This window comes from Sphaeramia orbicularis, chromosome 19 (genome assembly GCF_902148855.1).
Source record: "Sphaeramia orbicularis chromosome 19, fSphaOr1.1, whole genome shotgun sequence".
Classification (NCBI taxonomy): Eukaryota; Metazoa; Chordata; class Actinopteri; order Kurtiformes; family Apogonidae; genus Sphaeramia; species Sphaeramia orbicularis.
This window is the reverse complement of record NC_043975.1, coordinates 26931522-26957062: the sequence shown is the minus strand read 5'-3', so window position 1 is coordinate 26957062 and position 25541 is coordinate 26931522. Positions and strand designations below refer to the sequence as shown.

At 36.8% G+C, this 25541-nt stretch overlaps 1 protein-coding gene across 2 annotated transcripts in view; it reads left to right on the top strand.

Annotated features, from left to right (window-relative positions):
• Nucleotides 1–25541, top strand: part of LOC115410063 (corticotropin-releasing factor receptor 1) — a 67781-nt gene that overhangs the window by 20493 nt on the left and 21747 nt on the right. For both annotated transcript variants that reach the window (XM_030121474.1, XM_030121473.1), the window contains exons 5-6: nt 18821–18906; nt 22963–23069. In XM_030121474.1, coding sequence (XP_029977334.1) covers nt 18821–18906; nt 22963–23069 — 193 coding nt within the window. The remainder of the gene's footprint in view (nt 1–18820; nt 18907–22962; nt 23070–25541) is intronic.

The window sequence follows — 25541 nt, the reverse complement described above, 5'->3', positions numbered from 1 at the left end:
TATACTGATAAATAGAAGATAATATTATAATAAATGGTGATAAATCACTTAAGAAAGGTTAAATATAGAGAAAATTCATATGAGAATTGACACAAAAGTAGCGCTGGGCCTTTATGGGTTTATCTGAGCTTTTATAAACATCTACATTATCAGTAAATTAAATATAAGAAAATACTTGATTTTCACAGAAAATTTGCAAAATACAGCAGATAATATTACAATAAATGGTGATAAATTACTTAAGACGGGTTAAATAGAGAGAGGAGTTTATTCGGGAACTACCAGAAAAGTCACACTGGGTCTTTATGGGTTAAGACAAAGGAAACGTAAGATCTGATCCAGATAAAAGTTTGGATTTCTTTTAAATCAAAGACAACTGACATGGACTGATAGAAAATTATAGAAAAACAGAATAAATACTAGGAAGGCAGAGGTCTGAAACACTGCTCCGGGCCTTTGAGAGTTAACCTATTTTAATCTTTTACATATATATCATATATAGTTATTATGTTTCGGGGGATCATGCATTAATCCACACAAAAAAAAAAAGCTTTGCAAAACACAGAAGATAATATTACAATAAATGGTGATAAATTACTTAAGAAAGGTTAAATAGGGAGAAAATTTGATTTGGGAACTGACAAAAAAGTCACACTGGGTCTTTATGGGTTAAATGCAACATGTAAATAAATGCAACAGGAATATAAATTTTAACTTTTTTTTTTTACTTAAAAGTAAAGTTTGGAATCCCTATTGTTATATAAGCACTTGATCTGAATATAACACCACTGCTTTTGTCCATAAAAAAATAATGTGAGTAATAAATCTGAACTGAGCACTAAGGCTGGCAGTATGAACGTAGCTTTAGACTGGACTAATGCCTGTATTTGTGAGGGACTATTTTTATCTGTGGATTAATACACACTGCCGGGTATTTACAGCAGCAGATTGTTGGATTGACTTAAAATAAACTACAGTGCCTGACCGTCTTAAGTAAGATGTCACCGAACGTGGATTATTGATGTGTAAAGCAATACTGGTTAGTGGGACTTGACTGATTTATTGTTACCTTTGGCGTTTTCATGTGCGTATTTATGGTCAATGTTATAGGTTTTAAGGTTTATCAGAGTGTTGTTTATTTATTTATTTATTTATTTAGCACAGGGTGTTTATGCAAAATAGATGTAACTGTTGTGACCGGGTCAACGTTTATATGATTAGTTTGGATAAATTAATTTAGAATATTGATTTTAAAAGCCTGTAGAAGATATTGAAATACTATATGCCCTCTGATAAATGTACCTTTTAGTGCTGCTCACCTCCCTGTGTCCCTCTCTTATCATTTTGTGATCTATCTGACTTGGCTGCAGTAACATCACAATTTCCCAGTGGGATTAATAAAGAGCTCTACCGTGTTATCTATCTAGGTACAAAGTGAAGCGTGAGGATGTAAAATGAAAGCAATCATGAAGCAGGAATCAAAATAAAATAAAATAATTAAGAGAAAAAAAAAAAAAAGAAAAAGGAATGGTATCGGTGCAGTAATGGTCCTTTAAAGGCAAGGGCAAACTGGTGAATCGTGAGTGGTCACTTAAAAGCCTCAGTCGATGTAGCTGTCCTTAGATCCAGAGGGAGATTTTTCCAGAGTTCAGGTCCGCGGCTGCAAAAGTCATCTTCGACATTTATCTGCCAAAGCTTAAGGTCTCATGATATGAAGGATTTTTCAAATGGATAAACACAAACTAGGATCTATGGACGTGCAGAAGGACTTTAAATAAGCTAACACAGGGAACTAGACTGGAGGTAATTCTGATGTTTTGTTCTGATTTGGTAAGGGTCACAAGCTGGACACAGAACCCACAATATTGAACCTGTTATGCAACCAACTTGTCCTCATCCTGACCCACTGAACAAAAGATTATACACAGCTGGTAGGTTAGTACAGGTTAGACGGCGGATCACAGCTACAAGAATGAAGCACTGACTCTGGAAAAGGTGAAAAAGTTACAGCTGTAAAAACATGTTGTCTAGAAATAAATCTTACTATAAACTGCAAACTGGAATTCCTTTTCTTAAAAAAATCTGCCAAGCATTGTGTCGGATTTAGCTCCTTGCCCTGAATAGCCTGAATAGCAGTACTATGAAATGGCATTTCCATGAATCAGGATAGGCTGGATATCCAAAATTAGATTGTGACAAATCCTCGACTTAAGTTGGTGAGCCATAGGAGTTTGTGTGCACGGTTCCAGTCAGTGCATTTTTTTTTTTTTATCTTTTTTTTTTTTTTTTTTTATCAGAACTCATCCTGTGTCTCTGCATTGATCAGTCTGCTTCAGAAATGGAAAGTTTGTCGGCCAAAAGATTTAGAGTGGTTCTTTATTTAACCCTCCTGCGTAGGAAGCTTAATCAGAGTGACCAACCTGAACACTCCAATCATCTCATTAGCAACTCACAGTGTTTGGAAGAGGGTTATCTGTGAAATGTTATAGACCTTTGAAACATTTAAAGGAGTTATATGGAGAATAGATACTAACTCTCAACAGCAGATACTAGAACACACTTGACTGACGATCAAAAAAGACCAACGAATCAACGCTATGTATCCACAGGCTGTATTACTCACTGAATAAAGCATAAAGTAGTGATGCGTGGATCGATACTGAAATACCAATATCTCCGATTGACTCTAGAATCAATTCACAAATCAAAATATTGATACTTTTGATACTTAGGTTAGGGATGCAGCGATATCACTTTTTCCCAGACCAACAAGTGCGAGTACGAGTACTTACATTCGAGTACTTGCCGATACCGAGTACCGATACGAGTACTTAATAATCCCATTCCAGTTGTTAGTTCCTTTTGTAAATGTGCTTTATTGTCGTTGTCATTAGTCTGACTGGAACAAAGTGCTGCTACTGTCATTTATTGTGTTGGAATGAGCGTTTCTCAATTAATCCACCAGGGGGCACTGCTCTTAATTAACCATACTGGACAAATACCACAAAGAAGAGTAAAGTTTTTTGAGAAGAAGAAGAAGAAAGTCAGTAATAACAAAAAAGCCCTCAGAGAGCGCAGACGTCCGCCAAGACAGATCTACCCCCCCCCAATCACCACCAAAACTGAATCAGTTCTTCCTTGTGCCAGTATCAACATTTCCTGAAAATTTCATGAAAATCCATCCATAACTTTTTGAGTTATCCTGCTAACAAACAAACAAACAAACACGCAAACAAACACACAAACAAACACACAAAGCAAAGCGATCACAATACCTCCTGGTGGAGGTAACAAACATGGAGACGACAGAGGCAACACTAATGTGATACTAATGTTGCAGCGTTTTTGCTGGTAAGGTTTAAAAGCTTAGCTTCAGCAGGTAGGGAAAAGATAAATGAGCGATAAGTTTCGTTTTCACTTCTGCTGGTGGCGGTCCGCACCGCTCCGTACCCCCAGCCCAGCCCTGGGTAGTTGTCATAAATGTGTCAGTAGTTTTTCTCTAACTCACACAGTGGCTCTTTGAACAGATCCTCTACCTCCACGGTTCCCTCTGGTATTCTCTGTCTGGGTACACATCCGCTAGCACCTGGAAAACGGATGGAATGTACACAGAGGACGGACAGTTGCATCTGTATCTGTCTGTGTCTTTAACGTTACTTGCAGTCAGCGTTACTTTTATCCCCGTCATTTATTTTGAAAAATCTCCCCACTCCCCACACATTAGTCCTCCACCGCGTACCTGCTGCACTGAACTGTTAATGTCACACGGCCGTAAGTGGTATCGGTGCATTTGTATCAGATAACTTTTACGAGTATGAATACGAGTACACACACTGAGTATCGGAGCCGATGCGCGATACTGGTATCGGATCGGTGCATCCCTATTTGAGGTAATGTATATCAGGAACAAACTGGAAAGTAGCTAAACTGTTGAGATCTTGTCCACATGATACACAATTGGTGGGAATTACTTCTTCTTCTCCTTGGGTAAGTGTGTAGTGTGTCATGCTTCTCAGACAGTCAACTCTGACTCACTCAGTCTGTGCTGAGCAAAAAATGGAACAGACTAAAGGGGAAAACAGTAAATACGCTATTGTTCCTGAATGAAAACTTGTGAATGAGGGAAAGTGTTAATATTGGATGGTTTTGTTGAAGTGTTGCATGTTCAGTATTTTCATGTTTCATGTTGACACGTTCATGTAACGTGAATTAACATGCAAGTTTTCATTTTTATAATAGTTCTTAATAATTAAACAACAGACACTTTTCCATTGGACATATGCACAAAATTTTACCGATATTTACTCAATGTCAAAAAAACAGAGGTGCGTAATGCAGAGGATTTGTTTATTTATTATCGTGACATGACACAAGAAGTCATGCCATAAACAAGGCGACGAATGTAAATATCGTGTTGATTTACAAATATTCATTATTATTATATATTACCCTCCATCCCGTACTAAATTAAGAAATGATTCGGTTTCCTGGTGTGTCCACACATACCGCATCATGTTTCTTTTAAAACTCTTCTTCTTCACTTGTTGTAACGTCCATCAACATCTGACTCTAGTTGTGGAAAAACGTCTTTCAATTGTAGTTTTGCGTGATATACCATTTTTACTATGCCCGAAAAACCAACTCTTGCCTGTGCAAAACTTTTAATCGAAAAACAAGAGTTTTGGCAAAATTGTTGTTTTTCCCATTAGGCACATTTTTATGCACAAGTTATATTCATGCAATTTGAGGGTCAATGGAAAAGTGACTAATAATTAATCTCATGTCTTGTATTCTTTATGAAGTTATGATTTGAAATATACTTTTTTTAAAAATTATTTTCTAGACATTAAGTATATTTGTACAAAGTATCAGTATTGGATTGGGATTGCTGATACCTGCCTGAATCAGTATCAGATCAGAAAGGAAATCTGTGCTATCAAACATCACTAGCATAAAGCTCATTATTTTCCTTTACACACATTTATAATATGGCATCAACAACTTTTCTACTTCAAATTTTTTTTTAAATCAGCTGTTCAAACCAATACTCTGCCTTGTAATCTCCATGTTCTGCATCAGCTGTTAGTTTACATTATAGCTCTGTTAGCTTAGCTCTGTTTTTAGACAGAAAACAGACAGTAAAGCCACAAATCACATCTGTTTTCTGTACAGTTTGTGTTGTCAGTAGCTGCACTAAAGATCTGTTCGGAATCCAACAAACAAGGTCCGAACTGTCACAGTTTAGTTCGAATGGTGGATCAACAAATGGCAACTTAGCAAAGGTAATAACATCCCATAATAACTTTATATCTTCATAAGCCTCAGAATCAAACTCACCCATGTAGAAGAAACGCTGTGATTTCAGCGTCAACCTCCATTCTTTTCCTTTAGAGCTGAGTCCAGTGGTGAAAACAATAACGGAGCGTCTATCTTTTATCACATTGTCACTTTCTTTGACTGTAAAAGTTGTTTCAGAGTTACTCACTACTCCCTCTAGTGGTCACATAAATCTCCTGGCCCATTGGTGCATAATATTCAGTTCATATTTCTATAATCTAATACAGTGGTTCTCAAATGGGGGTACCTCTGGGGGTATGTGAAGGCACTCCAGGGGGTACGTGAGATTTTAAAATATATTTAAAAAGTAGCATCCATGCAAAAATCCTTAAAAAATAATTATTAAATTAATTAAATATTTCAGGAAAACATATAAGTTCATAAAATGAATTTTATATTCAGGAGGCTATTCAATTTCATCATCCTAAAAACCCAGAGTCTCCCCCATACCAGAATGGTTCATCCCAACCTGTCATATGCCACCTAGCATCACCTGTCAATCACTTGAAAACTCAAACAATGGAGTCGTGGTTGAAGCGTAATTCTTTTGAAAACACAGAGGGACAAGTGGCAAAGAAGGCCAAACCAGAGCCGGCAAAATTCCAGCTATATCTTGAAGATTATGTTTTATTTGGATTTACGTCCACAAGTTGCAGCCCACCCAAGGCACTGTGTTTTTTCTGTGGGGAGAAACGAGCTAACAGTAGCATGAAGCTAGCACATCTGCAGCGACATCTGTAGACTAAACATGGATGTCACGTTGGTAAGCCACCTGACTTTTTTAAGAGGAAACTGTCTGATCCCACAAGAGGACACTTTATGTTGAAAATTATTTTTATGTAGACAAATCTTTATTTATAATTAAGTTAATTATTTCTTTTTGAGAACAGATCTTTACTATGATCCCGAAGGAGGACACTTTATGTTGATAATTATTTTTATGTGCACAAATCTTTATTTATAATTGAGTTAATTCTTTCTTTCTTTTTTTAGTTATATCTTTTTATTTCCAAATAGCTCAAGAAAGACCACTACAAATGGAGTTCCAAAGTTTAATAAATCAGACACTGACGGCACAGCACTCTGTTTTAAGTCATTTTTTTCAACCAAAAATGCCTTGCACTGGTTAGGGGGTAATTGGCTGAAAAAATATTTCATAGGGGGTACATCACTGAAAAAAGGTTGAGAACCACTAATCTAATACATTGGCATTAACTTCAGGACTCTTCATTTAGCTCATTTAGAGTAATAAAGCTATTTTAATCACTTCATCAGACTAAAAGCTTTTTTTAAACAAATGTTTTAGACTTTGCAAAGCTTAAAATTCCTAACATTTTTAATTGAAACCAATGAAACCAACCTTTTTTTTTTTTTTTTTAAAGGGTGTTCACATCCACCCATATTGTAGATCCTCATTGGTCACTGACAGTAGTTTAGAGTCTGTTATTCCTGTCTGATAGGCTGTTATTGTGCTGTATTCTTTTTCATTTTTATTTAGTTAACCTTTCCTTCACCGGAAAGTTCCCAGAGAATAAAATTCCTCTCCTGACCTGGCCGACAAGTCACATGACTCCATACAAAATTAATGAACTCAAAGATGTGCAAAATATACACAGAAAACAACAGGTAAAAAACAAAGACAGGAACAAAAGAGGTATGAAGGTCAGGACAGCAGTTTTTACGCTTCATTTACATTCCTTTTTAGCAGAGTTTTACATTCACCCAAGGAGACAAACTCATTATGTTGTAGAATATTCTAAGACACGGGAGCAGGAATAGAGAATGCTGTTCTACTATTCACACCCATCTGCAGACTCTAATTGTTCAATTTATTATTTATTATCTAATTGAGCAGCATAAACAGCATGAGCAAATTCAACCTCTCATTATCAGCTATAAATGTAAAGACATGGAGCAGTAGGCGGCTGTTGAAGGCATCCAGGGACCAAGTCCAGATCTATGAACCAGTGGTCAAAGCGAGGGATGGAGAATTAACCCATGAAGACCCAAACATCCACCACCGACCAAAAGCATCTACTGATCTAAAATGTTTAATAACTGCTGATCCACTATTCCTATCAATATGTTTAAGTAATTCAGGTCAAATACAGTTTCTTGTCTTTTCATGGTCATCAGATATGACCCATTTGGACGTTCAGAGGGTCTGTTGTTACCACGGAAACACATTTTCTGCAACATAGATTCACCAGTAAAATACATGTAGTTTGACAAATGACTGTGGATGGAAACATTTATTATGTTCAGTTAATGATATATTTTGTCAAAAAAGTTTGATCTCATATCCTTTGAATTTACTCTGAGCTGTTTTGAACGCCTTTATGATCAGACAATTAAATACAGGAGAATACCAGATTTTCAGTGAAACATCTAAAATGCAGAGGATAATAATATAACAAATCATGATAAATCATTTGGGAAAGACACAAATGTCATTTGGCAGTCGTGACAAAAATAGTTGTGGGTCTTTAAGGGTTAACCAAGCATATATGTTTTTGATAGTGGGGTTAAACCTGCACGGCACTGTAAGAACATGTAAACTGCACACTGAGAGTCCAACTGCACTGCAAAAAGTCATTTTCAAGAAAGGGAAATTTACTTATTTGGGGATATTAATCTGTTTTGTTTATTTGTTTGTTTGTTTGTTTGTTTGTTTGTTTGTTTGTTTGTTTTAAGTGATGATAGAAAAAATATCTTAGTGCAAGAATGTCAGCCTTGTTGTTAGAACAAATACTGTATCTTCCCTTTTCTAGGCAAGAGTTTGCAGCTTATTTTGAGTAACCAATGCTTTGTCACATATGCAACCAATGTTTTCTCCTTATTTTAAGCAATAATCTTTCTTAATCCAAGAGCAATGCATTTTTTTCTACATCCAAAGACACAGTGACAAAGCAATGTCAAACAAACATCTTTATTGATCAGCATCACAAAGATTTGTGTTCAAGGAGGTGACCGTTACATATGAGCTTTTTTTTTACTATAAGGAATTATTCCAGATACAGGACTGACTTTTTGCCTGTAATTTCATTACTTATTTCGTCTGATTACTGATTACAATCACATAACCCTGCCATATTTTTATATTTCAGCAGTTTTTGTAGTGCTTTAGTAGTATATGTATTAGAGCTGCAACCGATTATTCGACTAGGTGCTTGAAGTCCATGCAAAAAGGCCTGTTTCGATTAATCAACTTGAATTTATTGAAGGGAGATATTCTATTGCAGTTTTCCTGAGTTGAAGCTTCTTTGTGCGTCACAATAAGCGTCCGTGTGAAACACAACAGTGGAACCAATGTTTAACAGCAGAGAAATGAAGGAAACAAAGCTTCAGGAGAATTGTGGTTGAATGATTTTTTTTGGATCACTTTGAGTCAATTAATCGGTTGCAGCTCTAATATGTATATTTAATATTTTATCTTGTAACTTTCGTACATTGCTTACATTTTTCAGTATTTTGTATGATATTTTTATACAGTCCTTTTTGCACTAATTGTTTTTGCTGCTAAACAGAACAGAGCTGCTAAACAAATTTTTATTGTTCCTGTGACAGTGACAATAAAGATCTATTCTATTCGATTCGATTCGATTCGATTCAACTAGTTAATCCCCAACACTAGATACCTATAGATGTTTTCTTCTCTCTCAGACGAGTGTATGTTGTCCAATGTACAGACTGAGGGAATGACAGACATCCAGGGCATGTTGTCCAGACTGTTCAGTCGTAGACTTGTGACAGGTGCCCATGGCGCTGCACACCCTCCTCTGGGTTTGTGACTCAGCCTGGCATAACTATCTTTGTTTTACGCATCTTTCCCCACCATGAAACCCCTTTGCCATTTGTCGCCGAGTTTGACTTTCCCTTAATGTTCCCTGAAGGCAGCCCATGTCATTTTCATATGTATATATATATTTACGCATAGATATGACGTGTACAAATTTGTGGCTGGAAGCGAGGAAGCATTTGATGAAGATGATTTAATGAGGCGACTCCATATTTGTTTACGAAGTTGCCCATTTCTTTGACTCGCTGTGAGTTGTCAGATCTTGCACCAGTCACATGCGTTGGAGGGGGTTGTTTTATTTAGAGTAGTGCTTGCGGTCAGTGGGATGGCAACATCTCAGCCCTTCTGCTTCCTCACAGAGAATGCGACGCATCTTTCTGTTGAATGAGCTCAGGCACAGTGAAGCATCCTTTGAATATTAAGTTATGAATACATGTGGGCGTGTAGAAGGATGGCATCAAAGACAGGACGATCCAAAAGTGGTGTGCAGGTTTGTGAGTCAGCGCAAAGATGCTCAGGATGAGTGTTTTCGCTTTACACACTCCTACATGGTAAGCAGAAATACAAAGTTCTGTCTCTTTAGACCCTCCAAAAACATTGTGCAGCTCTTTATGAACCCATGAGGTGTCTCTGAACACTTAAGTGCCAGAATACACACCCAGCGTGAATCTGGCGTGAATTCCCTTCAGTGTATACAGCATTTTTCTGATTTTGCTCCAGTTTCCAGTTTTGGTGACTTTTACAAGCTATGATTTATATGAAAATGAGGTGTGGGTAAACTTTTCCATCTGGGCTTTAACCCTGGAGAGCAGAGCTGCACTCTCAGGTACAAGGCCTCACCTGAATGTTTGCACTTATTTCAATGTGGGAAATTGTAGGGGGGAAAAAAACCCTACTCTGGTTAATTTGAAAACATTCTTTGTGTTTCTAGTGAATGGGTTTATTTGTGGTAGCTGCTCAGTTTTGACTGTAATGCTGGGCTTATTTCCTGTTAGCGCTCACTTCGCTTGCACAGCTCTGCGCTTTAATTAACAATGGCTGCAGTGCATAAACAAATAAATGCATCACATTACAGCTCACATTTTTACAGCTTGTTTTGTTCAGCGTCAGTGTGAAAAACACACGGGTTTGTGCTCATTTAGTGCAAATAAGTTGTTGTTCTCCTTGCTGCTAATGCTGGTTTTAATTGGGCCCCTGTTAGAGATTCACAGAGGAGGAAGAAGCTTCTTAGCTGCAGCTATTGATCCAAGTGCTAAACAAGTGTGACTAAATTTGGGTCAGCGTATTTGTTTGCTGTTGTTGTCTTAAACTTACCTCCACTAAAAGCCATGTCTGCCGTGACCTGTGCATTTTAGATACCAAGCCTTTAGGAATGGCATTTGTTACCAAGCAGTGTCAGTGTGTTTGTATGGCCTGTAGTGCTTGGAAATAAAATGAAAAGAGGATCATTTAGCCACAGGCTTGGAGGGCTGCCTGTATTCCATCCACATGTACCTCGAGCTCCTGTTTCCACTGGGAGGATTTAGCACCTGGCACGGGACAGATGCTGTTTTTAACACCCATTCAGAAACAACAATGGTCGGTCACTAAGTCTAGATTAAAACTGATATGTACTATACCGTCCATCATCCAAACAATGAGATCCACTGTCATCCTTCTAAGATGCTCCAAAGACGAGTCAGTCCGTCATTAATATAACTCCTGGCACATCATCAGAACTCGTTCTTTTTTGGGCAGTATGAAATCAGCAGTTATTTTAGGTATCCTGAGCTTGTGACCCATGCAAATATCTTTTTTACGATGCTGTCAGTGGCTTATTCCTGGCAACCTTATAGGAGACTGCAGGAGAATGTTAATAAAGCGGAAGGAACTGCAGTCTGAGGAGACATACTGGAACATGAAGGACCCGCATGCATGTCTCATATGTTATGTATGATGCCTTCAGACACTACATGTACCACCCTGTAATTCTTTTATTATTGAAAGATATCCAGGGCTTTACATGAAATCCCAGGTGTGGCCATGTAAACCGCACAAACACTGGTTCATGAGTATATTCACACTGTTACTGTGTGCTTATGAGTTATTTTTTATGTTATTATTTTAATTGTCAGCGGTTTCTCTAGTTTCCATTCCAAAATAAACCCAGATGTGCATACCGTGGCACGGTAACTTCCTATCAACAGTGGCAGTAATCCCAACAGCAATGTGTCTGCTACTAACAAATAATGAAATGGTGTATCAACAGTAAAGCCACCTTAATTTGTTTTGGCTGTAAAAGTCCTCTCATCTCTTCTCATGCATGTTCACTGTAAACAGTGGCAAAAATAAATTCACTGTCTAAAACACAAAGCGGATTATTACCAGACTCATTTGTTTAGAGACGTGTCCTTAATGACATTCAGTCACTGTTATTTAAAGGTAGAGCCAACATCACATTGGCCAAACCTGTAACTTTGTTTTATCGCTATGTAATAAAGCGGGAAGATTTTAAGGTCATCACATCTTAAGGCGCTCTCATCTCTCTCATCTCTTGCTTTTATTTTGTAATTCCGGTCTGTGCTACTTTTTGGGTGTTTTGTGTATTTTCCCCAAATTTGATTCAGAAAACTTGCATGCTTTGGTTTTTAAATGTGCATTCTATAAAAAGTGACATGCCTTGACTTGAGTTTAATCAGTGCAAATTATTTATGGCCCTGAACCCCGGGGAAAGATGTCCAATCAGGCGGTGTCATGTTTATTTGATCTGAATAAGAGGAGAGTATTATGGAGGCTCTGTGGAAATATGGAGCTAAAACGAGGGGATTTTGCCAACACAGAGTCTGTGATGAATTCAGATAGAGCTCAATAGAAAGCAATCGAATTTTACAAAAGCTGTGAGGTGCGTATAAAGGAAGGTAATTTGCAGTTTTGTAACGTTTTGAACCCCCATTAATATTGATCCTGAACAGAAACACATTACGCTGATTGCACAGTGTTTACAAATGTATTGCATTAGCCCATCCCTATGGTCTGTACATTAATGGGCTTAGTTGATATTAACTTTGAACTTTGTCAGAATCCTGAGCATGTACCGTTTTTAAAGCTCTCTAGGATATTGCACTTGGGGTTTAGGGAATATTACAAGCTGGGCAATCTTGATTGGGGATGACAGTCCCCTTACACTGTCAACATGCTATTTTTACCCAGCTCATTGCACATTATTGCCCTCAGGCTACCCATCACTATTTTATCTCAAACAATCCCAAATCTTTTATCATTATTAAAAAATGTATTTAGATCATCATCATATCAGCTTCCATGTTGGGCCATCTGCAAGCTAATGCGTACACATTCAATTAAGCTTTTCTCCTCTCTTTCTAACCATTTAAGCCTCAAGTTTGTTTGTAAAAAATGTCCTTATAAGAAACGTCTTTAAAGTGAAGAAATATCTCTTGAAACTCAGAGAAGTAGTGACATTGAAGGATGAAAATTTAGTCATGCTTTTGTGAACGTACTCTTAATATGTAGTTATAAAAGAGCTCTTTATCTAGTTTTTTTTTTTTTTTTTTTTTAAATCTTATTTATTTTGACTTTGTATTTTTCAAGGACAAGACTCTAAAAACATTAGGAAAACATATTCAGTTAGAACAGGTGAATAACTAGCCACAAAAGACAACTGCAATCCATGTGCGTCACTCAGTTTTGATGCTTCTTTGAAACTGGGTTTATTTTGCTATCTGGTACTTTACCAGCTTTTTTAGACCCAATAATAAAAGAGAAATTTAGACATGTTTCCCCCCAGGATGTACCTAATGATGACCTCAGATAAATGCAAAAAAAATTATATTCTTGCTCTGAGCCATCCCAAATTTATGAATTTTTAATAAAATATTGGGGCCAAAAATAGGACCAAAACTGGGACAGGAAAAACTACCTAGGTGTCAGATGATTTGAACTGGAACACATGTCTTGAATGGTCTTTTAGTCTGCTATAAATAAAGACACTGTGTTAAATTTGGTGATCCTAGTGGTTTTTCTAATCCAGACATGTGGGTTTTTCATTAATCAACAGTCTCATTCCAGGTTTCGCTTGTAACCCATCGTGTCCACTCGTGTTACATGCAGAACCTGCCCATTTAAACACATATAAATCGAGTTATTTTACAACAGCGGCCATTTTTGTGAAACACTCTCCCTTGCATAATTATTTAAATTTCCAAAATGTACCTGTAGGAGAGTAAAAAGACATTCGAAAAAAATAGTGGCGCATAATTTTCATGTCCGTTTTACCGTGTTACATGCAGATTTTTGTATAAAAATTATATAAAAATGTCAGCCCTTCTGGTTGTAATAATATCAAAAACACTGGGCTTTAACATCAGCTGCTCTTTTACTGTATTGTTGCTTGCTTACTTCCCAGATGAACTGGATTCAGATGATGTTTACCTCCTAAAGATACTGTTGATATCAGCTAAAAAAGCCATAACAAAATGTTAGCTACGGAGGGAGCCACCCACAATGGACCTTTTTATTTCTATTGTAGAAAACATTAGACTGATGGAACATTTGACTTGACCCTGTGGCTCCAGGAGGAACTGGGAAAATGGCACTGGAGAAAATGGACAAACATCACAAATGGTGACAGTACTAATTTAAAAAACGGCTGATGTTCTACGCATGTATGTGTTATAACTGTCATCCCTAGACCTCACTTTCGTGTTCTTGTTTTGTAAAACTAAAATGTTAAAAAATAAAGTGTCAGGAGTGAAAATAACACCAGAAATTAGTCAACTTTATGCTGAAAATGTTAATCTGATGATAAAACATATTAAGGAGAAATTGTTAGGTTGGAAGAAGCTTCCTATATCTTTTCTTGGCAGAGTCAATCTTATTAAGATGATAATTCTCCCCAAAATTATTTACCCTCTGTCTATGCTCTTCATATCTCTAAAGAGAAACAACACTAAAGATATAAATAAAGCTCTCTCTGACTTTATATGGGCTGGCAGAAAACCTAAAATTAAGTTAAATATTCTACAACTACCAAAAGAATATGGAGGATGGGACCTCCCTAACATTATAAATTATACAATATCAATGCAAACTAGAATTATCTCAATATGGGCAGCTGCTCAGCCGAAGCCGCCATAGTTTGAGATTGAAGCAGCCCTCTCCAAACCATAGTCTCCTGTCAATTTACTTGATAGAGGCAGAAGTGATTTACCACTTATGGTTAAAGATAATTTTCTAATTACTAATGTGTGCAGTACCTGGAACGCATTGAGGAAACTATTTGGGACTAAACATAAACTGAGCTGTTTAATAACATTGGTTGATAATCCTGACTTAACCAGAGGGGGCACTGGGTCTAACTATCAGAAATGGTATGAAGCAGGAATTTACAATATTTATAATCTTTGGGATAAAGGGACATTTAAAACATTCGAGTCCTTACAAACTAAATACAGACTACAAACAAAAGACTTTTATAAATACCTTCAGGTCAGACACTATGTACAAACCAAAATGGAAACTCTTAATCTCCCAGATGACTTCAGTTTATTAGAAAAGACCCTTTTAGATAGTCTTAATCAAAGTCACTTTGTCTCCAAATTTTATTCAAAGCTGCAGTATTTGAATACTGATAAGTTATTATTCTTATGGAAATCGTGGGAAACTCAGCTGAAAACAACAATAGATACTGATGTATGGGAGGAAATCTTTCTTTTACCTTCAAAAATATCCATATGTAACAGATTCAGAGAAATGCAATATTCTGTTTTACAAAATGTCTATATATCTCCATATATGTACAGTAAATATACAGCAGGGGCCTCTCCAAACTGCCCCAAATGTAAAACTGTTTTAGGGACAAGACTTCACTGCCTCTGGGAATGTGAAAAGATTCAACAGTTTTGGCGAACTATATGTGCTGAGGTCAGTGTGGTCATTAAGCACCAGTTACAGTCTAATCCATAATTGTGTCTATTTGGATGTATCCCTGAATCATTGAGAACACATAAGTATCCCTTTCAGTTTTTGTGTATGTTGGGCCGAAAGGCTGTTATGACCAAATGGGTTGGAGAAGAACCTCCTTCAATACATCTGTGGAAGTCTTTGATATCAGACAATATTTCTCTTGAAAGACTAAGATTTTATATTAATGATCAGAAGGACGTCTTTACAGCAAAGTTTGGAAAAGTGTTGGAATATCTGGGAAGTCAGACTGCAACTACCTGAAATAGACTTAATAGGAACTTTTGAGATCATCGCTGTGGACATATTTTGGATCTGCCTTATATTTCATACAACCTGTATGTACTGCACTGGATTGGATAATTTTGAAAATGTTCAATAAAAAGAATGTTAAAAAAAAAAAAAATAAATAAAAAAAATAAAGTGTCAAAAAAATAAAAAGAAATAATAATAATAATATAAAAATGTGTTTATCTGAAAAATAGTTCCTCATATTATTTTATTCTCTATTTTTAAAATAGTCCCAAAGTGCTTCCAAACTTGCTTCATAACATTAATCTACGTCTTGTTTGAATTGTAGCCCCCATGTCCTGTTTTTAGGGACCAGTTTCACAGACACGCCCTACCAGGTTTATATAAAATGAACTGACAAAATCTAAAAACTGATATAGTCTCAGTCCTAGTTTCATTTTTTTAGTTTCAACAATGATCATACCCATACTCTATATTTTCTTTTGAAGATACACCACCAAAAGAAAGTCTGTAAACACGTCCATGTTTCACCCTTAATGGATGTGCGATGCATTTGTGATGGTAGAAATGATTGTTTGGGTTTAGAGAGCTTTCAAAACATCCTTCTTTTTGTTATTTCCAAAACATCCAGCGCTGCTTTAACTGCACTCAGCAAACTTCGCCTTTTTCCACCGAGCTCTCAAAACTGTCACAGGAAAAGATGTTTAACGACCCGTGGAGATGACCCACCTCCAGTTGAGGGTCAGAGCTGTCCATATTGCTCAGTGAAAAATGCTTCGGTATGGGACGAGTGATTAACTGGCCGACACAGGGGTACACACTCTCTCTTTTTGACTGCCAAAACGCTGACAGGAGCTCAACACAAGACAAAATCATTTTCCAACCGCACTCTTAAGAGACGCTTGCATTTTGATGTTGCACACCGTATTAACGTATGAATCTGTTAAGAGCATTATATGACAGGCACCACAACTAACTTAATTTTAGCAACGCTTATTATTAAATTAGCTGTTATCATACGTTTATGTGCAGCCTCCAGACAAATCAAGTCACCTGTGTCCCTGCACACAACTGCTGACAACACAGCATTTTATTTAATTGAATATATTTTTTCTATCATTCGCCACAACCTCAAACACATCATTTAAACGGTTTGATTCCACAGTGGCCTATATAACAAATTTCATTTCCCCATGTATGCGGGGGGAAAAAAATTGCAAACATGAAATGCAAAATTGGTCGTAGATTATTGCATTGGTGTTCTGTGAATGCTCCACGAATTGGTACTGTGACATAAAGGGCCAGCTTGACAAATGTAATTTTCACCATCATTTGTCAGAACCTCAGAGCAGACCCCCCACTGTTTGGGTTACATCATCCAGCAATGTGCAGAAGTAATTTTTTTTTTTCTTTTGTAGCAAATAAACATCCATGTTATTCTTGATGGGCTTTAACAGTGTCAGCTACTGCCTGAGTCTCTGCTTTGATTAACCCATGAACACCTAAACATACACCACTGACCAAAAGCATCTGCTGATCAAAAATGTTTAATAACTTTAGAGCCACTAATCCTATCAATAAATGTAAATAATTGGTGTAAAATGCAGTTTGTCATCTTTTCATGGTCATCAGATGTGACCCATTTGGACGTTCAGAGGCTCCGTAGTGAACATGGAAACACTGTCATCTTCTACAACATTAGGGTGAGGTCAAGGCCGTCACAGATGGATATCCCACTACTTTTAGATTCATAACTTTTGAACCAGACAAGTTTAAAACAAATATTACACATAATTGGAAAGGTCTAAATGCCATCTTAAACTTACTCAAAGGGCAAAATTTAGTTTCAAATATTTTTAGATGAAAAATATGAAAAACTACTGCGTCACAGATGGAAAAAATATTAACATCTATTTTTTGCAAGAATTACAAAGTTCTCAAAAGGGAAGTTCCTATGACATTTTCATCCTAAAATGTATTCAGTGTATACCTTAAACCCTCTATTTTACAAACTAATAATTGGTTAGAGGAAAAAAAAAAAAGTATCATACCTAAATAGCAAGAGTTTTGACAAATGGCAGCGATGGACAAAGCCAAAAACATCCTGGATGTACAACAAAAGTAAATATCAAATTAAACATTTTTTATTTCAATTATCAATGTCATATTCATTTTTTTTTTTTTTTTACCATATTTACAACATACAAACATATTAACATTATATTCAAATGTATTTTGCATCGATATATGCATTTATTAATTTTAAACACTATGTGTTTAGAATATGACATAAATAATGTAATGGTCAAATATCAATGTATTTGGAATACATGAAGTTTATTTATGAGAGTTTATAAAATGAACCCAGAATGACGGCAGGAAACTTTGTCACTTTCCAAACATTGACATTCTCATAAACCTCCTCCATTTTTCTTGACAAATTTTTTCTCATTTCAGAATACATTTTCCTGAAAATATAAGTAATTACCTACCCAAAAATATAAGTTTGGTGTAGATTATTTTAGTTAAATTTTTTTTTTTGACCAGATGTTTACCTTCCCTTGACTTTGCCCATTCATTCTCCATTCAAAACCCATTGAGTTTGATAAATGACAGTGGATGGAGACACTTGGTTTATGTTTTTATTTATGTATTTATTTTTCAGTTTTCTCTGTTTTTGATAGAATAACCCTCAACTTTAATCTGAGATTTTATGAACATTTACATGATCAGTACATTAAATATTGGAAAATACATGATTTATACTGAAAAAAAGCAAAATGGAGCAGATAATATTATAATAAATGGTGTTAAATCACCTAAAAAAAGGTTAAATAGAGACAAAAATGAATGTGGGAAGTGACACAAAAGTAGCACTAGGTCTTTATGGGTTAAAAGTAGGATGCAGAAAATGAGCCAGAGACATCAAAATTGTGACTTAGCTGCAACAATAATAATAATAAATAATAATGCAGCATGTGTAACAGCTTGTTGTACCAAAGACAATATTCGTCTGTGATAAACCATGGCTGACCTGCACCCTTTCCCACATCCGCTTTAAACGACTTGACACGGGGATTATATGGGTCATCGGGTTTTGCGTAAAATGCCGAAGAATTCAGGTTGATCGCGGACCACAGTAGGAGAACGAGGTCTAAAATGTAAAGAATAACAACATAGCTGGGGAAAGAGGGTGGTAGATTGTCCTGACAGCAAACGTGTGAAAAATCACAGCTCTGGAGACTCCATCTAATGATATCTCTCCTTATTAGTTTCAAAAGTAGAAAAGGTCACATTGTCCTGATGTATGCAGCTGGAATTCATATCCTGTGAATATTCCAAAAGCAAAAAAAAAAAAAAAAAAAGAACACCCAGTCTTTTAAATGGGAAAAGTAAAAAAACAGACAACTGAATAACCTCAACTCATAATACAAGCCTTTTGACTCTTTGCCTTTCTGTATTTCCTCTGTGCAGATAACGTTTACAGAAAATGCCTTGCAAATGGGACATGGGCGTTGAAGGGGAACTACTCCATGTGTAAGGCCATACTTCACGAGGAGGTAAGGCATCGCTCCTGTGTGCCGTGTGACTGTGCATTTGCAATGATTAATGAGGCTTTTCACTAATTATACGTATGTGGAACAGCAACATACGTTAGCAGGATGGCAGCGAACTACAAAAGATGAACACAACGGCTTTAGTTCAGGACTATTTATAGTAAATATAGGTTTAGGGCATTCTTTCTTAGAGCCTGCAGCCTTGTAGCCTCAAAAGGACACGCATTCACACTTCAGACACATGTATATGATTGTACAATGCGGAGCCTGAAGGAGTCACTTATAGGAATCTGCTTCAAAGCACAATAAACGTTTCAAATTTGCATTTCACAGGCATTGTCACTGTGGTTTTAATGTCATCGTACTCTGATTAGTAGGGGCTTGGCTGGTTTTTCATGTAGGTGGAAGCTGCAAATCTGTAAATCAACCTGCAGCTATTTGTCTTTTGAAACAGAGCATGCTTCATTTTTGTAAATTCCTCAAAATAAAAGGCAACCAGGCAGGGATTTTCTAAACAGCGCTGTCCTCTAGCAATGCAAGCAAGTTGTGAAAACACAGCAGAAGAGCAAGGAGACACACACACATACACACACATGCATGGGCGGCTTAGGCTGTTGTTATGGTCCTGCTGTGCTCCAGATTTTTATCTATTCACATGTTGCTGGTTTTTACGTGCTCTTAGCCTGCACCTGGCTGTTGCATTGTGATGTGCAGATGCGATGAGTGCTCACTTTAATTAAGTCTGAACGAGGGACAAAATGTTTAGACAGAGTACTGTGACCTCAATCGCACTGCAGTGAGGAAAAAAAACAAGATATGTATGTAAAATGTATGATGGAAAAAGAAGATCAGGATGTTTGTTTGGCGTTCTCTGCACTCTCTGGTAAAACCGGTTTTTAAACTGATGACTTTGCATAAACATCACAACATGCACTGTAAAAAAAAAAATCCTGTTTTTTTTTTATTGAAAAAAACTGGCAGCTGTGGTTTCCAGAACAATACTGTAAAAAACACATCCAACTGTAAACATATTTACAGAGTAACATGTAGATTTAACATTTTAAACAGTAAATGGACTGCACTTACTCAGTGCATTTTATCCACCTTCATGGAGTCCAAAGCCACCAGGTCAATTTAGGGTTCAGTGTCTTCCATGGACACTTTGACATATGGACAGTCGGAGCAAGGATTTGAACCACCAACCCTTTGGTTATTGGACGAGCCGCTCTACCAACTCTACCAACCAATTCATTTACAACTTTAAACTGTTAAATTGTTAAATGCCTACTTTTTTATAGCTTTTTTATTAAAAAAAAAAACAAACAAAACAAAACAAATAGGCTGTTATGTCAACATTATGGTCTTGCAATTTAGATGGCACCACGTTGTTTTTCAATTTACAGTTTTATTTTCTAAAAACAATAGAAATACATAATTTCTACACACAAATCTGGTTTTGTTAACATACTCTTTCTGTAAAAACTACGGCTATATTTGATTCAATCGTTAACACAAAAATCTTTTCAAATAAACAACTTTGCTTTGTATTGTCACTTACAGTTTTTTATGTTGCAATTTTACAACTTTTTGATTTTAATTCTACAGTCATTTTTTACAGTGTGCGTCAAGCACAATATTCATGTTTTCTTTCTCCATTTGATTGTAATTGAATTTTTAAAGGTGGTTTTAAATGACAGCTGAAATTTTTCATTTCAAGTAAATGACAAAAGTAATATGTCGATAAAGTAAACCATTTACCCACATCATAAATAGCGCAGTGCAGCTGTAGTACTTTATGGATTTACGAGTATGAAGGAGCAGTGTGTTGGTATTTGTCTGTTCATTTAGTGTGTGTTCAGATACTCTCTGAGGCTGATGTCTGATCGATCCACACAAAAGACAGATATAGAGTGTCTGACCTTTTAAAAATGTGTTTGATTTTTTCCTTTTGTAGCAGTGAAATAAATCACTGGGTGGTGGCATCAGGGTGATTGACATCAGGGGGAAGGAAGCGTGGAAAAAGGGGGGGTTGAAGTAGCCTCTCTTTCAAGTTCAGCTTGTATTGAACCGGATATTCAGTGATCCTACTGGGAAGAGAAACTGAGTGGATCAAACGCTTAATGGAAAGTTTCTTGAGGAAAAAAAAATCCTCTTTTCCTTTCGGGGACTCACTCAAGGTTATTTCCTCAAATGTACGATAAGGGTCTTTGTTGTTTTCTCGGACAGAAAGAGGCAGACTCAGGTTTGTTTTCGGCTCCTGTGGCCCACACATTTTGCGAGGCCTGAGGCTGCAGGTGGGAGGGTCTTATCTTTTTGTTGTCCAGCCTGTCTCTCAGGCCATCCATTTTAAAGCCTCCTGTTGGCTTGATTTATGGGCTGATGTTTTAGCCAGCCCTGCAGAAGTCAGTTAAACTCTGATTTAATTTATAGGCCGCGCTGAGAGACACAGCACAGAGAGGAAACGGTCCTGCTGTTGCATAAAACTAATAGGATCTCAAAGCACACGGCTGAAAGCGCACATCTATGGACATTTAGGTTGTGTTATATTCAGCAGAAAAAGTAGGGTTAATTTTTGTAGAATTATTAAAACCAGAATAAAAGTCGACTGAAACAGCCAAGGCCCTTAAAAGATAAACAAAAAAAAAGCAAGTTGTGTTATTTTGCAATCAATAAAAATTGACTTGAGAGTCTGATTTTGACCAGCTCAATATGTAAAGTGTCATGAGATAACTTTTGTTATGATTTGGTGCTATATAAAAAAAATTGATTGATTGATTGATTGATCAATAGATAAAAACTACATTTAATACATAAAAATCCAAACATCCACTGGCGACCAAAACCCTCCACTGATCTAAAATGTTTAATACCTGTTGATCCACTAAACCTATCAATACATGTAAATAATCGGTGTAAAATGCAGTTTGTCATCTTTTCATGGTCATCAGATATGACCCATTTTTACGTTCAGAGGCTCCGTAGTTACCGCGGAAACACTGTCATCTTCTACAGTATTGATTCACCATTAAAACCCATGGAGTTGGATCAATGACAATGGATGGACACACTTAGATTATGGTCAGTTAAAGATAGATTTTACTGAAAAAGTCACTTTTTCTCAATTTTTTTTCTATGTTTGGTATGATAGCCATCAAATGTAATCACAGCATGATGATTAAAGTACATGATCAGTAAAATAAAAATAGGAAAATACCTGTTCTTAAAACAGAGAGGATAATATTATGATAACTGGTGATAAATCATTTTAAAAAGATTAAATAGAAAGAAAAAATAATTTGGGAACTTGTTGGTGTGCAGGAATATTACACAAACCATTTATTGAGCTCTGTGTATGTTACTAATTAATTTTTGCTCAATATTAGCCAGAAATAAAATGAGAGCTTTCTAATGAAAACCATGAAAGACAAAATGATATTACTGTAAAGAAATAATAAAATAAGCCTTATTTCCTAGAAACAAGAGGCTTTTTAAAATTCATTTTTGCAGTGAATAACACTAAGAAATATCTATGAATCAGCTTTTTCCCAGGCTATTTTGAAGATACCGTGTCATCTGTCCACTAGATTTTGAGCTAAGGATTTGGACCGATGCACTAAAAAGTAGTGAATGGGACAGATGACGTGGATTGGAGTAGGTTGGGCGAGGATTAAAGATGCCCACATTTAATCTGGGCGTAGACACCAGCAGGTTACATAAATCCACTTACAGCAAAGATTACTGCTGGTAGTGAAGGGGAAATCCGATCACAATGGATCTGTGAGTCAGAGACAGTGGTCTTAGGCGTTGATTTGTTCCTAGATGTGTTTGTGTTCATCCACTGAAATATTGGCTACAGTATGAGGAATACAGTGCATGTGTGTGAGTGTGTGTGTGTGTAAGTGGTTGTTCATGTTCCAACATCATAGCGGGAGTTAGTTCTGCAAAATTAAATAAGAAATAGACTAAAGCGGATTCCCCTCTTCCATGTCTTCTTGTAATCCTGAAAATATTGTTTTTTTGTAAATACCCCAAAGACTCCAAATCTCTTCTCTCCTGCAGAAAAAAGGCAAGATGCACTACCAGATAGCTGTGATCATCAACTTCCTGGGTCACTGTATCTCAATGGTGGCCCTCCTCATAGCCTTCTTCCTCTTCCTGTGTTTGAGGTAAGTATTGGTCCCTCTACCACCAGCCCACTGATAATCCTAAAGACATCATTGATGTGACAGAAACGTCAGTATTCTCGAGATCCCTCGTTCAAAGCGCGTCTCATTCTTATTCAAAAACCATTTGGTCATGGGATGAAACCTTCCCTATCTCAATCCCGCAGATGCAAAGGGGTTTTGAAGCCTGCAAAACTAGGGCACATTGCTCCACAAATGGGAATAATAGACCCATCTAGAAAGCGGTAAAAACCAAAACAGCCTTGTGGTGGCCTGCTGGGACCACGGTGAAGGTAGAATGGGCTTCTCTGACAAACTGAAATAAAGCGTGCGTTAACGAGAGAAAGGTCTTAGCGCCCTCAACAGCCGTAGCTGTTATCGATCCTCAAACACCCCTGGGGAGTGCGAAAAGCGTGAAAGGGCACAGAGAGACATAATAAAGAGAAGCTCTACAGGACAGTGTTTATGCACTACTCATGTTTTTAGGCCACAGCGGTTTGGACCAAGAAAGGGAGGGAAGTGACTGAGACACAAGAGTTGGCCGGCTAAAAATGGCATTTGGATAGCGGAGAGGTTTGGCATTTATTACTCACCTTCTTCACTTTGTAGAGCGATAGAGATAGGAACCGCTTAAGAGAAGGGTACTGCTGCCAGAGTGACAAATCGAAAGGCCGACACTTCTCTTCGATGTTTGTGGAAAGAAGAGGAGGCCAAAAGTCGAGGCATTTTTGGAGCGCGTTGAAAAGTTCATCCTGAACAGAGTAGGATTCTCCCCTTATCACTGCTGATGGGATGCCAACACAAGTGAGGTCACACTGAGTAATGAATCTGACTGGAAACAAGTGTCACTCAGTGTGTTTCTGTCTTTGAACTTGAACTTCGTAGTTTTAACTTCAGTTGTGGGTTAGCAGATTGCTTATTTTTACCTGGTATTGTTTTTGGTTCGGTTACTTGTTTGATTGCTTGGTTTTTTGATAACACTCTAGCAGCAAAACTATTGGTTGATTTCATACCAAATTTGGTTTATAGATTGCCAGTAACCCAGAATAGATCACATTACATTTTGGGAACAGTTGGCCAAAGTTCAAATTTTTTATGAATTTTTTAATCGATTTTTTCTCCCATTTACTTATAATGGGTGAAGTTTCACAGATCTATAAATGCATCAATTTTGTTTCAATTTACTTCAAACTTGGCCCATATATAGAGGCAATTGATATGCTGACATCACCACACACAGCCATGATGACATCAGCTGGATCGATGCCAAAATAAGATAAAAACGTGCAAAGGGCGGGGTTTGTTGTGCCTGAAATCACTTGTTTTGTTTGTGTTAGCACACTTAAGATGTCAGCTTCAATTATTTATCTGTTTTTACCCCTTAGCCAACTTCTGGCCGAAGCGGTATTGTAATAATTATTTTGTCGTCTGTCTGTCCGTTCAACAGCATAATCCCACTCTCTGAAGAATGCATTGAGATATCTGCAGCAAATTTATACTATGGATGCATCTTAGCATGGAGTAGAACTATATTGAACATAGCTGACCTTGACCTACTTTTTCAAGGTCATATGGCCTTGCGCCTTGTGCAGTTATAATATCTGAGTACTTTCACATATAAATATGAATGTAATAAGTTTTACACAAAGACAATCTAATCTAAATTATAGGGCAGTAACTTTCAACAGAATCTTACACTATTTGGCCGAGGGGTATTAAAAGTGTACAGGACGTTATGTTTATTTTAATACTATGTGCTTTGTAGCTGATTTGCCATAATGAGCCCACTGCTGCATTAACCCATAAAGACCCAAACATCCACTGAAGACCAAAAGTATCTACTGATCTAAACTGTTTAATACCTGTTGATCCACTAATCCTATCAATACGTGTAAACAGTTCAGGTAAAATACAGTTTGTCGTCTTTTCATGGTCATCAGATATGACCCATTTGGATGTTCAGAGGCTCTGTAGTTACCGTGGAAACACCATCATCTTCTACAACATTAATTCACTATTAAAACCCATGGAGTTGGATCAGTGACAGTGGATGGAGACACTGATTTTATGTTCATTTAGTGATGTGTTTTACTGAAAAAGTCACTTTTCTTCAGTTTTCTCTGTTTCTGATTAAAAATAACCTTCGAATTTATTCTGAGCTTTTATAAACATCTACACAATTAGTGAATTAAATATAGGAAAGTATATGATTTACACTAAAAAATGCAAAATACAGAGGATAAAATTGTAATAACGGTGATAAATCACTTAAGAACGGTTAAATAGAGAGAAAAAATCATTTGAGGACTCCCACATAAGAAGGACTGGGTCTTTATGGGTTAAAGAGCTAAAAGCAACAATAATCTACCGGCAAATGAAAATATAAAAAGGGGCATTTAGACAAAACCACCGGAAAATTATTGCTTGTAGCAAGCACAATGCCAGTGCAAGTGACACCTATTAAGAATTGATGCA